Source organism: Clavelina lepadiformis, chromosome 2 (genome assembly GCF_947623445.1).
Source record: "Clavelina lepadiformis chromosome 2, kaClaLepa1.1, whole genome shotgun sequence".
In the NCBI taxonomy this organism is placed as follows: Eukaryota; Metazoa; Chordata; class Ascidiacea; order Aplousobranchia; family Clavelinidae; genus Clavelina; species Clavelina lepadiformis.
The window spans coordinates 13,707,994-13,729,466 of record NC_135241.1 but is presented as its reverse complement, the minus strand read 5'-3'; the positions used below and the strand labels follow the sequence as shown (position 1 = coordinate 13,729,466).

The 21,473-nt window shown below is 33.9% G+C and overlaps 2 protein-coding genes across 4 annotated transcripts in view; both read left to right on the top strand.

The window, feature by feature from the left end:
- The window catches only part of LOC143446467 (uncharacterized), a 46,655-nt gene that overhangs the window by 15,587 nt on the left and 9,595 nt on the right, over positions 1-21,473 (top strand). For both annotated transcript variants that reach the window (XM_076946104.1, XM_076946103.1), the window contains exons 6-11: positions 1,826-1,883; positions 5,493-5,600; positions 9,445-9,522; positions 15,455-15,616; positions 18,872-19,462; positions 19,536-19,973. In XM_076946104.1, the coding sequence (XP_076802219.1) occupies positions 1,826-1,883; positions 5,493-5,600; positions 9,445-9,522; positions 15,455-15,616; positions 18,872-19,462; positions 19,536-19,973 (1,435 nt within the window). The remainder of the gene's footprint in view (positions 1-1,825; positions 1,884-5,492; positions 5,601-9,444; positions 9,523-15,454; positions 15,617-18,871; positions 19,463-19,535; positions 19,974-21,473) is intronic.
- Positions 5,607-9,473, top strand: LOC143446472 (uncharacterized). 2 transcript variants are annotated; one of them, XM_076946117.1, is made up of 2 exons: positions 5,607-8,349; positions 8,550-9,473. In XM_076946117.1, the coding sequence occupies exon 1, from the start codon at positions 6,970-6,972 to the stop codon at positions 7,321-7,323; it is 354 nt and encodes a 117-aa protein (XP_076802232.1). In that variant the 5' UTR covers positions 5,607-6,969; the 3' UTR covers positions 7,324-8,349; positions 8,550-9,473. Both variants share the same exon structure in this region, with proteins under 2 accessions (XP_076802232.1, XP_076802233.1).

Sequence of the window (21,473 nt, the reverse complement as noted above, 5' to 3'; positions counted from 1 at the left end):
TGGTCGACGCTACAACCATTCTCAATGTACTAGAGCAGGGGTTCCCAACCTTTTTATGTTCTCGTACCACTTAGCCACCACGGATTGTCAACACGTACCACTATTTTCAAAACAACTAATTTGATCCAATATTTGCACAGCAGCATTGTATTAATAACAATGACAGCAGGGAGCAAGATCGACAAAAGTAGCTTACTGAGTGCAGAGAATTTAGTACGGAAAGAAATAAAAGTGTTGTTCGCATATTTTAGCAACTCAAAATTCAATTTTTATACTACTATACTGTATATCGCATGCAACGGAGAGCTGCTCGCGTACCACCTGAAAAGCTCCCGCGTACCACTAGTGGTACGTGTACCACCGGTTGGGAACCCCTGTACTAGAGAATCAATGATACAGGAAAGTTTATACTGTGAGAGGAAAACTTGTAATAACTGATGCAAACTAGATAATGACTTTTTCAAGTGTTAAAAAGAAATAGGAAAAGCAATTGATTAATTATCTTCGTTTAATAAACACGTTCAACAAAAACTATAGTAGCTGCGTTTTTATTATTGACATTGCATTTTCTCTTCGACTATTTGATGTGACAGTAGCAGTTGGATAACACTTTACATACAAAAAGTTCCAATGTTTAGTTAAACTTTATTAGTTTGAAACATAAATACCCTGTTAAAATAGGTTAGCTTATAATATTTGCTAGAGTACAGTACATAGGTTCTAACTTCTTGAGTCAATGCCTCTGCACAGTTCGCATGATGCATCATGCTGAGGAATTTTAATAAAAAAAATGAATTACAGAAGAGAATGGGGCAAAGACAACACATACCAGTGGCTTCACACACCGAATGCTTTGGTGCTTGGTTCAAAATTATTTTTTTTTGTTTATGCTGTAAAACAGGCATGTTATGGGAAGGAAAACAGTATTTTGCAAGATGTATATAAGTTAATGCATAACCATATTAACCATAACCAAGTTAATGCATAACAATAGAATATCACATCTATTAGCATATAACTGTTACTTAGTATCTAACTAAAACTCGGTAATATAGCTAATAATTGTCTATAGTCATCAACAACTTCATACTAATCATCCTTAAAGTATAATTAAACACTGTATAAAACAAACCGCTGTCTCAAGTCAGACATACACATAAGCCTTGTCCTGGTCTTGGCCCATAGGCCAAATATGGTTCGCTAAGTTTTAATGTTGTGTTGATCAGAGGTGTCAAACTTGTGGGGTTCATGTAGCTGTTCGAAACCGTGCGTGGCCAGCCAAGCATGTCGATTATAGCCACGATAACAAAATGCTGGTAAAAAAAGAATGTAGTAGCTGGCAAATGTTAGGATATGTGGTTTTTGGAACAAATTTCATTGGGGTGTTAATGACTAATCCAGTCATAACAAACCTTGGAATAATGAATTGAAGTTGTTGTATGCTATGAAGGAAGTTCAGCTCTTTGTGAGTGATAGCAAGTAAGCACAGGAATTGTAGGTATAAGTCATTGAGAAATTAGCCACCGCTAGCTGTTCATGACTAACTATATCCTTGCTTCCGTTGTTTAACTTTTCTACAATGAACGAAAGGTTCATTTGTGCATAGATTGAAAAAATCAAAAATAAGGTTTGAAGTTGCCATTTCTGGAACAAATGTTTAGCTTAGGATTTGCACAATTACAAAAATTATAGCTTGTGGCTGGATTCGATATCTCACACCAATTAGTGTTCTAATTTCTTTTTTGCCTATTAAAAAGGCTTTTTTTGCTTTTTGATCATAACTATTCATATTAGCACTCATTTAAAGATGTGTTTGTTTTTTAAGAAAAAATGATATGAGTGATGAAGAAGAAAGGATTTCTGAAAATAAACAAAACCTTGAAGTAAGTGCTCATAAATTTTAATTTCTGATAGTTTTTGAAAAACAGGGCTGGAAATTCTGTATATTTTTAATTTATTGCTATCATTTACCATTATTACAAAGTTTTTTGCTGATGTATTTTACAAGTGGTGTTATCAAACTATTATTGACTTAAGAGAAGTGAAGTCATTTTTAATTTATTTCTTAGAAGTGAATGAAAATACACTTACTCCAAAAATATGAAACCAAATTTTTGTATGTTTATTTGTTTACAAGTTACAAAAAAACCGTTGCCATAAATTTTTGCAGAGAGGGAATATAACGTCACCATGCACTGAATACCCTTAACTGTTTTTAGTGGATGTCTTTGATCATCCTGGCTCTATAAAAATGGGTGCTCCCCGAAAAAGTTGGATGCCCTACTTTGGCAAACTAAGCTTAATCCCTAACAGACACAATCAACCATGCAGTTTTTTTTAGATCTAAAATTTCATAAAACCTCTCATCTTTTTCTTAATGGTCTCCTCATAATTGCCAGGGTCATTTCATGCAAATACATCCTTTCATGCTCTGCGCTTAGCATAGTCTGTCACAGATCACACCCTAAACAATAGCAGTATCCAGACATCAGTCACATGGGCAGTGTCATTGGACAGTGTCACTGTGCAGTGAAGACCATTCATTAAAAAACAATGGGTGCCCAGTGGGCTTCCATTCAGCTCAATTTTGGATGCCCAATTCAAAATTTTTTTGCCATGGCCACACCCACTAAATTCCAACATTACTGTAGCAGTTTGGTGTTCAAGTGTATATTAGGTCAATGTAAGGTAGCTGAACTGTAAAAGTTGTTTCAGCTAACTTTGTAAGCATCTTGCGTGTTGTTTCTGTTTTATAAATTCACATTGACTGATGAGTGACTGATTATATGATGTGTTATAGATTAAACAGGTGTTATCTGTATTGGCTTCAGGTGATTTTTTCCCCAGGTTGTCTAGGTCCAGTCAGGAACTGTGTTTTTTGTAAGCCAGATCAGCTTTCTTTAATTTTCGTAAAAGTAAACACATAGGCATAGGACCTAACTAATGTAGCAATATATTGTTTAACATGACAGATAATAATTATGTTGGCTTGACCATTGAACCACCATGGTTACATCATATTCGCCTCTTGCACAATTTTATGAAAAATTTTACCCTATAACTTGTAAATGAAAAAACATAACAGAAATTGGTTTTATTTTTGAAATCAGCATATTTTTATTCCTTTCTTAAATAACTGGAACTTTGGGCATTATTGCTTGATTGTAAATTTCATAACCCTCGAATAATATTATTGCAAGTAATACAATGTTGTATTATGTTGTTAAAATAGAATTGTTTCTCGGCTTCTTTTGATGTTCTAGTTAAATGTCTTTAACCCACATCATTTACGCCAGTCGAGTTGACGCGCTCAGAAACATGCATGAACTATCTTTGCCTTTTTTAAGTCTTGAAACGAGCATTAGCAAAGCAAGTGAAAATGGTCATTGGTAGGCTGGACATTGCTAGAAGTTGTTTGTTGATAAAACACTATGGGTTGACTTTTTGTTTGTGGTACCTTACATATTAGACATGCTAAAATGTGTTATTTGCTATACGATAATATAGTGGCTAATTGACAAGAGGTTTTGTCTATTTTGATATTTTAGTAGTATTGCTTTGAGTGGACTTGTTTCGTATTTGGTAGTCTATAAAATACATGATTTAAATAAAATTCAAGCTTTACAGAAACTGTCGCTTGCAAAAAATTCTTCGGTGAGCTGGATGTGATTTTGTGGGCTATGTTTTTTTCCACTTGTGTTATACAGGTTACCAAATTAAAATATTCAAGCCCAAAGAAAAGTGAAGACTGTGAAGTTAGGTGACTTTTCGATATGTATTGGACATGTTCTTTTCTCATAGTCTCAGTCGCTCATAGACGAAATCATTTATTTCTGAAGATCGGGGCTGGTGTAAATTTGCGTTACCACAAAAAAGATTTTCTTTCCACTCTTCAATACAGAATCACAAGTCGTCATCGAATCAAGAAAATCCAAAAAGTTTCCCCTGTTTAAATAAGAAAATAATTCGTCGTACCTGAGCAATGGGCAATTTTGATGGTATAAGGTCAGGAGAAGATTAAATATTTTCAACAGAGTTGTTTTGTTTTATGTGGCATCATTTTCTACTTGTTGTCTATTTCTGAGAGTCTGGGCTGATGCTGGCTGAGGTCAGTTTGCCAAAACCTAACATGGATTTTGTGTGCAGCAGTTTTGAAATGGCGTTTAAACTTGCCATCATATCTTTTCCAAGATTGCAGATCAGTTTTGCAGAAAGGAAAAGAAGAGTCTTTTCTGTACGTTGTGCAACATGCAAGGAAAAGAAAAACAGACATCTTGCTTCATGGAGTACTCCAGCCAGATAGCTGCTACTCATCATAGCAGTGTCGGTAGAGTCTGCACAACTTACTCGTAGGATATGTGCGTGCAATCAGGTCACTTGCAAGGAGTCTCGAATGTTTGATTTTCAAATGCTTGTAAACAAAACTGCCTAGGATTGAAAACTCAAACGCATTCACTGTAGTAAGCGAAGATGATTCAAGACTAACGCCATCATTTTGGCCTTACTTTCTGTACGGCAGATATTGCATAGTACTACGTGTTCATTTCGATGCTTATTCTTGTTTGTTTATTCTAATATTCACAATAGTTTATTACTATTGTGGGCGAGAGAAATTCATTGTGAGCATTATTCATTTCGTTTTCAATGTTTATTTTCCAATAAAAAAACAATAAAATAGGATGATTATGACATCACCAATGATGTAATATTGTGGCATCATCAAGTATGTAGTCATTTTCAAAAATAGAAAATCATACTGAACAAATCATTAATAGATTGTTATGTTCTGGCTCCAACTGCTAAAATGGCTGACTCCTCCCAAAATTGCTGTAATGCACTGTGTGGTCGGCACACGTCTATATTGCCCAGCACTTAACCGGCTAACAGCTTTTACAGAAGAGCTATCAAGACCGGTTGCACTTTCTTCAGCAAGGCGATATGAGGTCACCTTTTTACCAAAAAACTGTTGTTATTTTTTTACATTCTGTGAAAGCGATTTTCCAGAATTTTAACACTAGCCTACTCACCAAATGCGGTGTGAGCAATATACGATGCACTGACTTCTTGAAAGGAGTTTTGTATCATTTTATAACGTTATGTTGTTATGTTCTACTGTTACGTTACAAGTACGTTACATTATAATTACAAGTGTTTTGTATGAAGAGAATTGCAGTTTAAAACTTAAGTGTTAATCCAGTTCCATCATGCCATGAATCCTTAATTTAATCGTGTGCAACTATTCAGTTACCCTTGATGAATGCATTCAATGAAACCAGTAATTCTATGTAGCAATAAGGTTTTTTGGTATTAAAAGTTTTGTAAAGCATAACTGAAGTTGTTATTTTTCACCAAAAAAGCTACTCTTATTGTTACAATTTTGTCTAGTGGTGAACATAGTAACGGGTTTTATTTATTGCAATTCATTTTGATTATGGTTATTTACGTTTTATATGTGTTCACGAATGTTTAAAAGTTTTAACTAAATTTTTAAGCTTCAGCAATCCACACAATATGATTTACCTCTGAAGCTTGTCAAAGAGAACGCTGATGATGATGCAGAAAGTGTTGAAGAGAGACAAAAGCAGCTGGAAGAAAGAAAGGTTGGTTTTACTACTACATAAAATGTATTCCTTCAAAGAAAATGTAACGATTATTATCGATACCAGAAATGGAAACTATTAGTGCAGCATTTCAATGTAGTGACATTTGCTAACATTAAAACTGTTCACAGACATTATTTGAAAATTTGATTAGATGTGATTTACTGCTAACTTTTAAACTCGGTAGCTTTAGCAAAAAGTGTTAGGTAACCGAGACTGTGATACATTGTTTCCTGCCGTGCTTGATACGGCCGAGCTTGGTTGAGCTGTAAAACTCATCTGACTCCTCGAACGGACCTGTGCCCAGCATCACATACGGGTTAATATATAACGTTCTATTTTATATCAAACGCCGTTGAAAGGAAAGGTGTAGTAACTCAAGTTTAACCGAGTCAGCAATCAACATAAATTAATTGAAAACAGCATGAGCGCTTGTCATGAAAAGCTGTAACTGAATGAATGATTGTTGTATGTAAATGTAGTTGCACCATACAATGCTGAAACTTCTATAGCAACAATTAATGCACACCACACAATGAAAATATCAAAAGCTATGTGTAGCGTCAAAAAAGTTTCATCAAAACAGCTTAATTAGAATTTACTTTTGAAACTATGATTTTGAGTAAGACTTGTATACTAAATTTTAACCAGGTCATTTATACAGGGCATGTAAACAAGAATGATATTACCACAGGGTTGGAATAACAAAATCCTTTCAAAATGTGTAATGTTATTGTGTAATTTTACTCTTCAAGTTGTATTCAAAACCAGTAAAGTTCAGAATGCTTCAGATCTATGCACCATCAGCAGCTTCTGATGGAAAAATTGTATTTCAGTTCTACAGAGCTGTAAAAGATGTTATGGATGAGATATCATGAGTAGATGCTTCAATCAGTATGGGTGACACCCATAGGTGAGAGGTATTGAAATTCCTTGGGTCTGTCAAACTTTAAAATCTACATTTCAAAATATTGTGATTCCCCTAATTCGTGACTTTTAAAAATGTTTTTTGTTGGAGTAGCGAAGGTTTTTGTCTAATTAATGTTGAATAGATAAGGTTTTTGGATTAGGACCTGACCAAACTTTGCAAAGAACGAGTTTCCTTTTTCAAAATTCTTCGTGGGGCTCCCTGAAGTTTGGCACGTGATGCTCATAAGGTTATGACTACAAATCGCTAGTGAATGACGAGACAGTTATGCGTTCTTCCCAGCTATCACGAGCTGTCTCGAACGTACTTGAAAACAATTTCCACCAATGAAAAAGAAACTTGTTATTGTCGTGTTGCAATAATAGTACTTGTCTTCCGAAGACAAGCACACACACATATTTACAAGATCACGAAAACAGCACACTTCCCACCGTAAACATAATGAAAGGGATATGTCCGAGTGATGACCGCAAAAAACACCGTGGCTGCCACACCACTCCCCGCCAGATGAATGGTACGGAGAATAGAACAAAACGAAGCCTGATATCATTAAGCTTCGATAGTGAAGAACGTAGTTGGTTGTACCTCATGGCCAGGCAAGTCATTCCTGTTTGGTGCATTAAAATCAAATTCTCCATTTGTGTTGTGGTGATGCAGAGCCGTTGCAGCAACATATGCTGGGAAGATCCTTGCATGTTTCATGGCAAACTAATGTTTTGCGTCGTGAGGAAGACAACTGTTAACCACTACTCAAACGTCATCCAATACGTGTGCTTTGAAATTCGCGTATATTAGCACCCCTAAAAGGTTCCCGTTGTAATTTGGCAAAATGAAACTCTCAGGATGTGTCTATTTTACTAACGTTTTTCTTTTGCCAAAAGAGCTAATGAAAAAAGAAACAGCTGTAGATAGCAAGTGTTTAGGTTCGCTCAGATATGCACAAATGGGGACTGGCTCCCTCATCAGGATGCAAGTGTGGTGCCACAGAGCAGACAGAAGACCATGTCATCAATGACTGCCCAATCCATCGGCCCCCACATGGTGTGCGTGGTCTGAAAAGATTGGACGAAGATACAATCACATGGCTGATGACCTCATGCCTGGAAATCTAGTTTGGAAGTGGAAAGAAGAAACGCTCAAACGACGAAGAAGGATTAGCGCTAAGACCACCATTCAAAATGATATAACGGCGCAGTGCTCATAAGCCAGAAAAGCAGCTGTAACACTTGGTGCAAGTAGTGTTTAAATGCATTTTCTTTATTAAAGTGATTGTTTTAAAACGAGGCCAAGAAATCAACCAAGTGGGATCATTATATCTAAATCGTTTTTATTCTGATTTATTTTTAATTGCTTTAAACCTTTTCTATTTTAATCATTTTTATTCTGGTAATTTGAGATTTTCAGCATAGCACCCACTGATGCACTCCTCTTAACATACTGTAGTTTGTTGTAATCCCAATTTCTTTGCCTTGAAATTTTTTATCATTTTGTTGGAATTCCCCTACAATTTTTAATAACTTTGCCTCTGATCAATTTACCACATAATGCTAGAAAAAACATCATTGTACGAGATGATTAATATTGTTTTTATTTAGTTGGGAAAGGAATTTTTGGAAACTCTCTTCTCTGACTGTCTTTTCCACTTCCTTGATTCGAAAATGATATCATACAAAATCAACTTGTTCTTGAAAGCCTAACATTTTCCCAGCAACTTTTCAGCCTCTTTGTTTCATCACCTTGTTGACAGAACAAAATGTTTCGAAATCTTATACACGAGTGTTATTTGTTCTATCAACATCAACATCATAGTCAAGTCACCAGGTATGCTAGGTTAAGCTAGGCAGTCTCAATATTGCTTATCAAGCAACAATTGAGATTGTTCTGTTTATCGCTATATGAAATCAGAGATTGGTTTTCATCTGTGGAACATCCGCTTAAAAATTTGTTTTTTCTTTGCATTCAAGTTGGATTTTCCAACTACTAATTGCCATGATTTTTCTCAATTTTTCTTTCATTTCTAGTAACCCTCTCAAACTTTTTGGATTACTTTGAAACTTGTCATTGTGGTTCATGAGAAGATGGAACCTGGTTTGTTAACTTTCTCAAAAACGTTTGAAATATGCACATTTTTGGATTTAATAGCCCCCTTACGCTGTGCGGCTTTTTGTTGGAACTTTTGTTGTAGAGAATATCATTCTTCATATGTAAAGCCTTTTGTTGTACTTAATCGTAACCAACCGCAACTCTTGGTTTTTTTGGTATATCCATTATTTTTGTTCAATTTTTCAGCACTTTTACTAGACCGGTTTTAAACGAGCAGGTTTTGTGTTTTGTGGTTTTGTATGATTCACTTTTAATCATGCTCTCATGGATTGCTTGTTGACTTGAAAATGAAGGCTCTAAACTACAGTTAGCTCTGTAATAAAACTGGTCGGCCTGCCATCCTCCCTACCATCTGGATAGCTTTTTTTGGAACCATTTTCTTGTATTTATGTTTGTCATTACTACAGTCATGTAAGTGTATCATATCACATGCAAAATTCCAAGTTTGACTCACTTTATTGATTACAACAACTATATTAAAGTATAACTTAGTCATAATTTACCAAAGAAAATATCAAAGTTATGGGAAAATATTTAAAATGCTCTTCTGTAAAATTGCATTATTGAAAGACTATTTAGTTTCAATGGTAACAGGTTCTATTTTTAATGGAAGTTGGACGGCTATAGACTTCTCTATTAAATAGCACTTTGAACAGTTTGTAACACACACTCACTTTCTGAACAGAATGGCACAGATAAATATTGAAATATCTCTTTTGCTGCATTTGTTTAATTATTGCCACCTCACAATCCTTAAATGTGAGTTTTTCTTACTCCATGTTATATACTTTAATCAACATATTTTATTAACAGACATTAAGACGTATAAAACAGCAAGAAGATGAATTGAAAGAACAGGAAGCAGCAACCATACGTGAAGCTAAGTATCAGGTTTGTACAAATGTTTTTGTTATGAAATCAGACAATTTTTGGAAATTTACTATGTTTAATTGTTTATGCAAGTTTTTATGAATTTTTCTAAGTACTGATAGTGGTGATAGTATGTACAAGTTTCTTTCCTACAGTTTTGAAATAATCTAGTTACAGCCTAGATATTGCCATTGATTAATTTATGGTACACAAATTTCCATCAATGGTACGTGGTTTGTCTTTTTGATATGGATGTGTAAAATGGAATTACTTAATTTTGTAGAGAAATTTTTTTGAATCCCATTTTTGAATAGTTATGAACCAGTAACAGCTACATTCATTTCTTTTAAATACCTAGCATGAGGGACCATGACAGGTTCTTCCAAGGACTTCTTGCTAACATATATCGTTACTGGAAGTCTTTACTCCTTGCGCAGCTTGGATTGCAGACTTTCTGATGATATTTCTATGTTGCACGAAAGTTGCTCTACCTTCCTCTCTATACCTGAAGCCATTTATCTACACTTTTCTATACTTTTTTTAGTGCAGCCCACTTAAAAATTTCATATTTAGCCAGATCCCAAATCATCATTCAATTTTTGTTACTTGATGATTCCTTATCTGGTGTTTCGTACATAATTCTCTAACTACGACTCATTGGTTAGCTGTAAAAGTATGTTGTAATTTTCACATTCTCAGCTGAAATTGACAGTTTTGGTTTAGTTGTTGCTGATTTACTTTTCATAATTCTAGGAGTTAGAAATGTCTATAAATTGTGCCTACATTTCTAGCAATCATGCTGTCAGTTATATCATTAGTCAACAATTTGTGTTTGTGTCATCACTAGGGCGATTATTTTTTGACCTAAAAAACAAAAGTTTTTGACCTAAAAATTGAAAATTTTGACAAATTTTGACATTACAAAACTTTTTTTTGACAAATTTTGACGTATGAAGATTTCAAGTAGTTAAATTACCCATTATTGTACAAAAAGTTAAAATTTATTGCAGTAATAAAGGGCAAAAAGCTGAACACAGACCTAGCCTATTCTGAAAAGGGAAATGAGCTAATTACAAATCACTGTCAAAAAACTACAACTAAAACACAAAAAAAACTGTTCAATACATTTGTCTAAACCAGTGATTCCCAACCGCGGCTCTTAGAGCCGCATGCGGTACCAAGCTAGCCTTCTTGCGGCTCACATTGATCCCTGAAAATCCCTCAAAAAATATAAAAAATCTATTTATTGTAATTAGGGCGATTATTTTTTGACTTGTCAGTTGGAGTCAAGGTGGACATTAAATTGATTTGTGTTATTTTTCTTGTTAGTGTTGCTATTCGTTGGTAGGCCTACATGCTTTCATGCTTTAAAATTTTTGTTCTAATTACTTGAGTGTTTTCATGTGGCTCCATACGTACTCTGAAATTTGAAATTCAGCCCCGACACCAGAAAAGGTTGGGAACTACTGGTCTAAACTAAAGATACATGAAGTATCTAAAGCAAAACCGAAGCAAGAGCTGATTCACAATAAGTAGACAATGGGCCATTTACAACAGTATACAGTAGGCTGCAAGGTGTACAATGTAAAATGACAAGTTCACCTACAGTGCAACCTCTACGACACCACGACAATGCAGTTTTTAAGCAATTTTGACTTGGTAAAAAATTTTGACTTTTTAAACAATTTTGACAATTTTTGACCTAACGCTGTAAATTTGACAAATTTTTGACTTTTTTTGACAAGTCAAAAAATAATCGCCCTAGTCATCACTATCAGTCAGCACAGAATAGTATGGTGTGCTAGTTAAGTTTGACAAAACTGCAGATGCAAATATTAAACAATTTTCCAAGAACCTTTGCTCACTCATACTTACTGGATATGCCGGTGTATAAGCCCACCTATATCCGTTTTTTAGTCCAGATTATTGCTTTTGACCTTTTTTCGATGTTTTTGTGATACCTTTGACTACAATAGAATAATTTCCCCTCACACCATGAAGTCTTAGTTTATTACATTAGCGATGTGTCATCACGTTACCTACAACTCTGTAACAATGATTTGTTGTGCTTTTAAACAAGAAGCATCCTATAACGTAATCGTTATAAAAGGTAACACAACTTCCTACAAAATACCCAGTTTGGTTAACTGTTTGTTGCAATTTAGCCACTTATTTGTTTTCCTGTGTATATGCTATTAAAAGTGGTGTAACAAATTGATTTACATTTGCATTTTCTTACTGTGTTACAAACTCTCATAATCTTGACAATGTTAATGTGATATTAATTTTTTTTTATAACACTGTTAAACAAATAACATTTGTTAACTTTCGTAAACAATAAAAACATTAGTATCATCTGTACTATTCTCATATAATCACAATCAGGGCTAGTATATACGATAAACTTATTTCTGCCAGTATTTTACACGTGCTTACAATTAATATGTTTTCCTAACTTTTTGAAGTCCAACTGTCACAACCAACTTATTGAGTTGCATTCAATAACAAATAGTAATTTTTATTGTTAGTAGTAATAGTAACTTACATCCCTAGAAGGTATTAAGTATTTTTATGTCAGAAAAAAGAGAAATTTATTAGATGTATTTAATGTATTAGATTACACCAGCGATTCTGGAATGTTTTAATTTGCTTTTTCATTAAATCCAACCACCAAACCCATTTTTTCCCTTCAGTTTTCATAAACTTTTCCGTTCTGTTAATTAGTTATACTACGGTACCAATAACCCTTTTTAAATGACGACCTTAAGCGAGTTCAACCCGCTTCACTAACACGCTTTTCTCTCGTTTCGAAAATTAGATAAAAGCAAAATGAGTTGACACGTCTGAGTGCATCAACTCTCACATTAATCACATGGTTAACATGCGTAGATGCGCATGCGATGATTTGATTTGAAAAGAAATAGGAGGGAATATAAGCAGGGAATTCTTATGTAAACTTAAAGACTAACTTACTTTAATATTCCCAACTATCTTATAACCTTTTTATCACAATGTAGGTTCCCACTTTCGTGCATACTGTTGTTCTAAAGATTACTTTGTTGAAAAAAAATTTCTTGATATTTGGAAATTTTAGCAATTCATTGTAATTCAGACATTGGTTGCCTTTACTGTATTGTAGTTGGAACTTCGACACGCTTTCAAACTTGCCAGAACTAAATTCATGTAAATAAGTATCCAAGCGAGTAGAAATTGTTCATCACATGTGGCAGGCTTCACTGACCAAACTCGAATCGCTCAGGCTTGGCTAGGTAAAAAAGGGTTAATGTTTATACTATCGTCGCGCTATAGAGCTCAACTAAGCTTCACTTCCTTACGTAATTGATCATTGATTTATTTTAATCTGCAAACTTATAACACAATAAAAATGAAATGCAATTTTGAAAATATTTATGTGATTTTTTAATATCAGCGCAGCAGTGAAAGTTTCATCAACTTTCTAATTTTGTTTAACCTTCTTTCTGTTCCTTATTTGCAAACTATGCGAGCGATCTATTTATCCTTCTTCCATTATATCATAAGCTTTTCACAATGTTTCATTTAAACAGCGTAAACTTTCGCAGCACAACGTTGTTTAGTTTGTTGTTTAACGTTTTAGTTTGGCACATTAAGAGCAATTAAATAATACGTTAAACATTTTAATTTTATTTAACGATTTTGCTACCAATGTCCACTATCTTACAATCTGTTTAACGGCATGACAGACAAATGCCACTTAAAGAATTCTGCATTTATTTATGCCAACAATATACTGATATATAACAAATTTGTTTTGGGTGAGGTCTTGAGCTTTACTTGAATGCGAAAAGTTTTCCTTGCCCAACATTATTTCATATTCGTACATTAATTTTGCAATGCGATGATAGACATACGTGTCATGCATGCATTTAGTTGGCTTTGTATTGCGTGGAGGTAGAAAAACGACTTGATGAATGAGACACGATTAGGCGTTGGGCCATTTCAATTCATTAATTGCCCAAAAAAGCCAGGCTCCCTAAAATTTTATGCATTTTTTGAAATTTTAGGCTATCTACATTGAGATACATCTTTTGACTGTCTTTGAAAACTTTGAATTGTTAAATGAAAAAAACAACTAATTGCTCCAAGAGGATCAGACTAATATAAATCGTTGTGTTTGCTGCTAAATGTTGTGTTGCATAGAGCATTAGCACATTGCCTTTTCTCTCCTTAATTTACTAACCTTGGACGCAGTGACTTATTTTTGTATTAAGATGTTGTCAAGATGAATACTGTTTGAAATGAATAACTACGACGGCAGGAATGATCATCCGGGCACTGCTAAGCGTGCAATTGCAACCTGGAGTTTGGCACATCGCTGATTTTAATGAAGTTCTACCTTCACTGTGCATTTTCTATGTTTTAACTAAATTGTATCATCACGTGATGTCATAAACTTTTCAGCATACCCAGGATTTTGAAAAGTTTGGCGCCTATGGTTATAGCGTTGGCAGCAATAACGTTTTCTACATAAAAGTCAATATATTTGACAACAAACAGGTGAATGTCCACAGTGACACACTTACAGTAATACTAAGAGTTATTTACTCAACAAATTTTGTATGTATACACATACAATGCAATGTATAGCGGTAATGGAAGACTAAAGACATGTACAGAACTATCAGACTAAAGCGAGAACACTGCGTAGCATAAAGATTTACAACTGTGTTAAATTATCATGTCTTCAAAAGTGAGGTATAAACAGACGAAGTAAAACCAGTTGTGATAAATCGTTACGTTTGATACATGGTTATCTTATACACTAGTATATACAGTAGACCATTTTCGCTTAAAGTTTAAGAAATTTCCTGTTGATGCGAGTAAACGTTTTCCTTTAAGAGAACTAATAAAAGGCGAAAAAGCAGTACCTTAAAAAAGTACAAAATACAAAACTTCGACCGATGCATCACCAAAAAAGAACTGATTCCAAAGCATCATTAAAGTGGCCGATATATCAGTTCTGATGTTTAACATCAGCGTCGGTATATGGCAATCTTGGACAGATCGCTTACATACCGCCAACATCTTAAATGCTTCGCAAGCTTCTCTGCTACGTTAATAAAATACTGGTGGGGGAGGATACTTGGGGGTGTCCTTTTGTACAGCGGCTCTGGGTGCTTTGACACTAATATGCTCCTGATTACTGCGCACCTGTCCAGTGTTGCAGTACAAGTGCCAATAACGTTTCTCAATTAAATATTCTCATTGTTTTTAAATTCCCCCCAACACAAACTTGTAATAGCCCCTAACATAAAGTACATTGAGATGTCACAATGTAACAATGAAATGTCTAACAAATATAACTCTGAGACAAAATTCAAATGAATGGAAATGCGCTCAAAATCCTAAAAAAAGTTTAAATTTCTGTACATAACTGCTTTATGGAGTAAATAACATTTATTGATGAATTTTTTTTGTGGCAGGAGCAATAAAACTTGTTTTCTTTGGAGCTTCCTTCTTTGCATAAAATTTATGCCCAAAATTTAACTTTTTGATTCCTTGATGAGGGTAAGCATCACAAACCCACAAAATGATGCAGTTATTAACAAATAGTAGTTTTCGAAGGCTTTCATAATGTTGCCACAATCAAACAGTAGTAGCCAAGATGATTTGAAAACTGACATTAAGTATCAAGTAGCTGCACAGTTGCTGCTTTAACTCAACTTTGTCTCTGCCTAAACTACAATTGACATTATAGTACTTTAATCGGTCTTCAGTTCTAAGGTACCAGCAGTAGAATCCCAACATAGGTTAAGGTTTGTTTCACAAAAGACATATTTTACTATAAGCATTAGTCATTTGCGAAGTATAATGTTACAATGTAATTAAGAATTTGCTAAATGTCCATTAATTTTTCTTAATTACTGTATTTTTTTATTTCTGTGGCTTAAAGTAGTTTGCTGGTTCTTTTTAGGAGCAATTATGCCTTGAACGTGAAGAAAGAGAAAGGCGAAGAGCAAATGCTGAAACAAAACGTCAGGAATATCGAAAGCAGTTATCTCAGTCAGATGGAAATGATTTTGATTCTGTTGTGCCATTTAGCCAAAAACATCTGGCGTCTCCTCTAGTTTCAAAGGTATTAAAAATTTGTTTAATGCTTATGCAAGCCATTACCTTCTGTTTATGTTTTCTTTTCTGCCACTGTTTCTATTTTTAATGAGCTGTCTGTCTTGTGTTGATTTTTAACAATGTAACCCTATACTTTAAAATTGGGAAGAAAGTGGGATGGCCTATCTGGCATTAACAAATTGAAGTTGCAGAAATTAAAGTTTTACTGAAGAAATATTGAATATATTTGTTTTAGTGTTGGTGTTCCTACTTACCCTTTTGGGGTTTTATAATGAGTCAAAGTTAAGGACAATTTTTATAGACCAACATTTATGTATTTCATTGAAATATCAAATTAAACATCCATAAGCTTTTTGCACGGTAAATTTAACCGGAAGGATCTATATTATTGCAATTGCACTGCGGCTTTTACTCATTTTGAAACTGATAGGTTCTAAAGAAATGGGGCAAATTCACTACAATATATTTGCAGGACTAATATTGCAAAGCATTAGAGGCTGAAACAGAATAACATTAAACATAATTCCGAGAAAACAGTAAACTTAAAGTAATAAATGAGGTCTTTTTTCAGGAGCTTTGATTGTAAGAACTTCCATCAGTTTACTTAGACTTGCATAATCTACAAAGGCTATCTGTAATTCAGCCGTGCAGGTTCAAACATTAATATTTATACATTAAAAACGACCACGTATTGCTTGAAAAGGGTGTGACAAGGTTTATAATTCAGTTTTGTCAATTTTCAATTTCAATTTTAGCATTATGAAATATAGAAAACTATAGTATATATATATAAACTATATATAGAATAGAGATTTAGCTGGCACAAAGCTGGAAACAAGTCCCATGTTTGATATTGTGGCAGAAAAGAAGACATATTATATGCACTACATAGGACAAACGCTAGGATGGTAATCACTAATCAGAAACAATTTTGTTGTGTAAAAATTAAGCCATTGTGTTTATGTTCATTTGCTCATTGTAAAGTTTTGATGACTTGCCTTAACCTGTAGTAACATAAACTGCTTGAATAAAAACTGGTATAACAAAATGACATCATTCAAAATAACAAAACAATAGTAATAAGGATAAAAACACATATCTGTTTAAAGCTCTCAACTAACACTGCAAGAAAAATTGTTAAAAGTAGTCAGGAAAAGACTGTGATACCTCTGCTATATTGTTGAGTATTTCAACATTTTTGGCATGTTGGTTGTTAATCAGTTGCCTCGTGGCAGCAATATGAAAAACTTGAAAATTACTTCTCACTTGATGTATGTATGCCAATCTTGCTTAAGAACCGTTTTTCACTAGATTTAGCTGCAGCGTTGTTGTAGTTTATTGTTTAAGGAAGATGGAGCCTAATTTTTTTTACTTAAACTGTGTAGTTTTAGTTTTTTACAGTGAAACCTATCCAGGATTTATTTTCTCATGCTAAGATTGATAAGACAGCTTAGTAGAGCCATTTTGTCTCCAACATGATGTTTTGGAGAATTTTTTTATCTTCAAATCAAATGTTCACATGACCTTTTATCTTGCTAGATGCCTGTTTTAAGTGAGAATAGAGTCAAAAGAAAGTCGACCTTTTTACTGGAGAAAGATGTTTTCAATAATATATAGTGGTTAAGTGTGTAATTGTCAAAAACGTTTCTCCAAAAGCTGCAACTTAGCACTAATTATGACAGATGTGGTAGCAATTATAATGTTACAATGTAAAAACAATGTACAGGTATAAGCCTGAAATAAACACATGATATCGTAAAAAATATACAAATTCTAACTTAATTACTTCGGTCTGATCCTAGGTATGGGTACTAAACTATCCCAGTTATTCATTTGTTACATTAATACTGTCCATGGACGTAACAGTTGCTAGATAGTTACCAGGCAAACTATTTGGCGGCTGCAATCAGCCGAATTCACAGAAAGATCAAAACAATCACTTGAAGCTTAAAAAGCTGTTGTGCCATAAAACGCCAAGGATAAATTTAAATTTATGTTGAAATAAAATAAAACCAAAATTTCGAGTAAAAGCAACAAAAGATAAAGTTAAAGTTAATAACCTCCGAAAAGTAGTCACATGATCTTGATCATACATGAACTTTGCTAAGATTTTTTTTAAATCCCACCCATATACCAAATTTCCAAACCATCCGATATCATTTACATGAGTTATGCTGGCCGAAAAAACGTTGAGGAGTAGAAGCAAAAGAAGAATTATTATAATAATGATAATGCGAAAAACAATACGCGTCAAAATCTAGGATTTCGATCGATATTTCGATATTACGTTGTAAATACAACATTTACATAAGTAACCATATTCTAAAACACATTCACTTAGCTACAAGTTTTTTGGCCTTGTAAGATGAGGTAGTTGCATGTTAGGAATTAGTAGTTTCAAATAATTGCATTATGCACTAATGCTTTGTCCGCTGACTTTTGTAGCATTACAGATTGGACAAATGTTTCTTTAATTGTTTTGCATGTGAAATAATTGCATGTGAGCAATGAATCTTGTTTTCCATAGGCTATGTTAGATTTGTTTCAATTATGGTTTCTGATGTTACTATAGTTTTGCAATCAGTACATTACATGTAAACATCAGTATAATCTGTCAGTATTAAAAAATAGTCTTTTCTTATTTGGTATCCTTCTGTTGCAACTAGTAGGTATTCTATGAAAATACATGAAAACGTATAGGCTAAATTTGACTTTTGATTGTTGAAATTTTATTTGTTTAGTGAGTACTGAGGTCTTACATTTGCTTGATAGAAATATTTATGCACGAAAATGATTGTTGCATTGTTTAAATTACAACTTGCATAAAACCATGTTATGGGTAATAATTAATGAGTCTTCAAATACTAACTGACTCAAATTACCTTCTTTTTGCACTAGTATCCTCATGAAGATGTCATTCATTACACGGAAATAAGTTTGACATGTTTATGTATAACTTTATTCAGTATGTGTGTGCATATTATTGCGTGAACATTACTAGTTGTGACGTATGTATGACACCGATTACTTCCTGGAATGTTAGCAGTGCATTTTAAATACGCTAGAACACTGTAGCTTGTTAAGAAAGAGCCAGCTAGTGTGTTGACTTGGAAAAAATTACAAAATACATTTATAAAATGTCATGTTTAGAATTTGTGTTGTCCTATTGCAAATATTACCTAGTATTATAGTAATAGCCAAGTTTTCTTTGGTTTAGTAGTTCTGTACTCCTTTTTGTATAATTTCATGAAATGGTTTTCAGAAGTCAGTAATTGCTTCAGACGAGGAACTGAACTTGAGCGATCTTGTAAGTCATTCAAGTGAGCTTTTAAGTGATGAAGATATAATAAGTCACGAAATGGATGAAAAGAACACTTCTAGAAAAGTAGCTCCTCCTGTTCCTCGACGAACACAAAGTGCTAAAGTTCTTGCATCTTACCTTAAATCAAACAAAAATGTACAAACAGAAGAAATAGTTTTAATAAGTCCAACTCGGCCATTGAAGAGAAAGAATCAAACAAGGAGATCTTTAGATGCAATGGAAAAACAAGCAGGAGAATTGTATGATTTTCTGTCGGACTTGGAAACCAAAAAAACAACATGTAACAATAAAGATTTCATAAGTTTTTTAAGTGACACATCTAAAAGTGATTCTTTTCTCAATAAGCCTACAGCATTGACTGAGCGAGGAAAAAGAACAAGTGTCAAGGAGAGAGCTAAATTATTTTTGAAGCCTGATATAAAAGAAGAAGCTTTCGAGCCCGATTCCAAATCAAACTCGACTGACCATGCATCAGTTTCAAAGAAGAATTATGGTCTGCATAACATGAATAATAATAAAACTGTTGGGCAGGTGAATTACATATTAAAACATGTTTCTGCGAGTTCTAAAAGTTCGGATTGTTTATTTTTCATATTTTTTACAGGCTGATGTTAACAGCATTACTGTGCATCAAGGCTTGACAATACATAGAAAAATTCAGCTATCTAATTCAAACACTCCATGTGATTCAGGAGAAGTAGTGCTAAAATCTGCAGATAAACCCAACTTTGATCTTGTCTGTCCGTGTTCGAATGCGCTTTTGCATGATAATGTTGAGCATGGAGTTGGATCCAGTTTGACAGCAGTGGACAAATCCAACAATCTATATCATGCAGAAGTACATAGCAGAAAGCAACATGAGAAAGAGCATTCAGGCATTAATTTGAATGATGGTGTAAAAGTTGCTGTAGATTCGGCATTAAATTGCAATGAAAGCATCTTGACAGACAGAGGTTCGCAAAGAATGGATAATCCTACCAATGGTGAGAATTGCTTTTTGTACAATTTGGAGGAAGAAGATCAAATCAAAAGCAACATCATGGTTGGTTAAATGGCATATAAATATTACTGCTATTTGTGTTACTTGTGCGTTCGTCTCGGTGCAATATGGCATTACTTTTACCATTTGATGATGTTTTTTGCCTTGTGGTCATAAATTTCCTGTTCAATATTTTCTTGTGTTAGATTTAGGCCTGAGTGTATGTTTAGCTTGCTTTGCATGAGTCATTTCATTTGAAACATATAACCTGCAGCATAATAGCTTGCTATAATTTGGTTTTGTAGATTTTATCTATCTTCTCACTACTTCACTGTCTACTCAACACTTTCCTGTGAGAAAATCTTTGATTAATATTAAATATGTTTCTCATGAACTAACAATGTTATAAAAAAGAGAAGTCAAGTTTGTTTTAAACAGAATCTTTCTACTTCATTTTTGTAGTATAGTTATGAATCTGTCCCAAGGTTTTTTGCTGACAAAGTTTGCTGAAGTTAGTTGCCTGATTAAGTATGACTTGAATTACTTTTAACAGTTTCTGGTTTAGATGATATACTGGCCATTTTTGTTTGCATTTTGTCATGAAGCAAGGTTTGATATCATTATTCTTCTGCTATACTTATGATTGCACAAAATTTTGATTTCTAGAAAAGCGTTCGGATGAATCTATGTTGTTAGATTAAGAGTAACAAATGGGCAGGTTTACCACTATTTGTGTTGTAACTTTTAAGTTGTATGTGTTGTGATCAAACTATGAAAACTTGGCAGTTAAATAACATACTAGGAGCTTGGTTGCATTAATTTTTTCGTATTGTTCTCTTAGTTACCAAAACTCTACCTTTCAACATCGTTTCCGTTAAAACCACTGTGAACAACTGACAATTTTTATTTGCATTTCAGTGCAATTTAGAACACTGAGCAGATCATCGTCAGAATAGTTTAGTCACATGTTCATTCAAACTGTTTAGGAGCCGTCAAAGGCCAGAAAATGCGATAAAATCGTTATTTGTTTTATTATACAGTGAATTTACTAAAAGACTGGTTACTTGAAAAATCCTCCATGGGGCTCTCTGAAATTTTGCATGTCAATTTAGTATGCTTTGGACCACCATTTCATAAATTGCCATCTAAAAACCATGATTCAAACTGTTTTAAGAGGCGCAAAATATACACTAGAATTTTTGGCCTAAAAACCCAATTTTAGCTACTTTCATTCCAATTTTTAACCATAATTTTGCACGCAACCTAGGGCATTGAAGCACGCCAACTGCTTGGATAATTACCAGGGTAGAAAACTACACCAACCATGCTGCCTTCTGATTGGTCCAAACAGGTTTTTTTAATGCCCTACGTAAGAGTCCAACAAAATCATAGACATCTTATTTTTAAGCGTTTGACGACCCCTTAATGTTCCATGTCATTTAACATGTGTTAGGTTGCAAATATAGTAATTTTTTTGTAGCTTATATTTCAGCAGTAAATATGCTATTGGTGTAGGATTGTGCAGAACTTGAAAATCAAAGCGTCAGTTTTTGGTCTGTATTT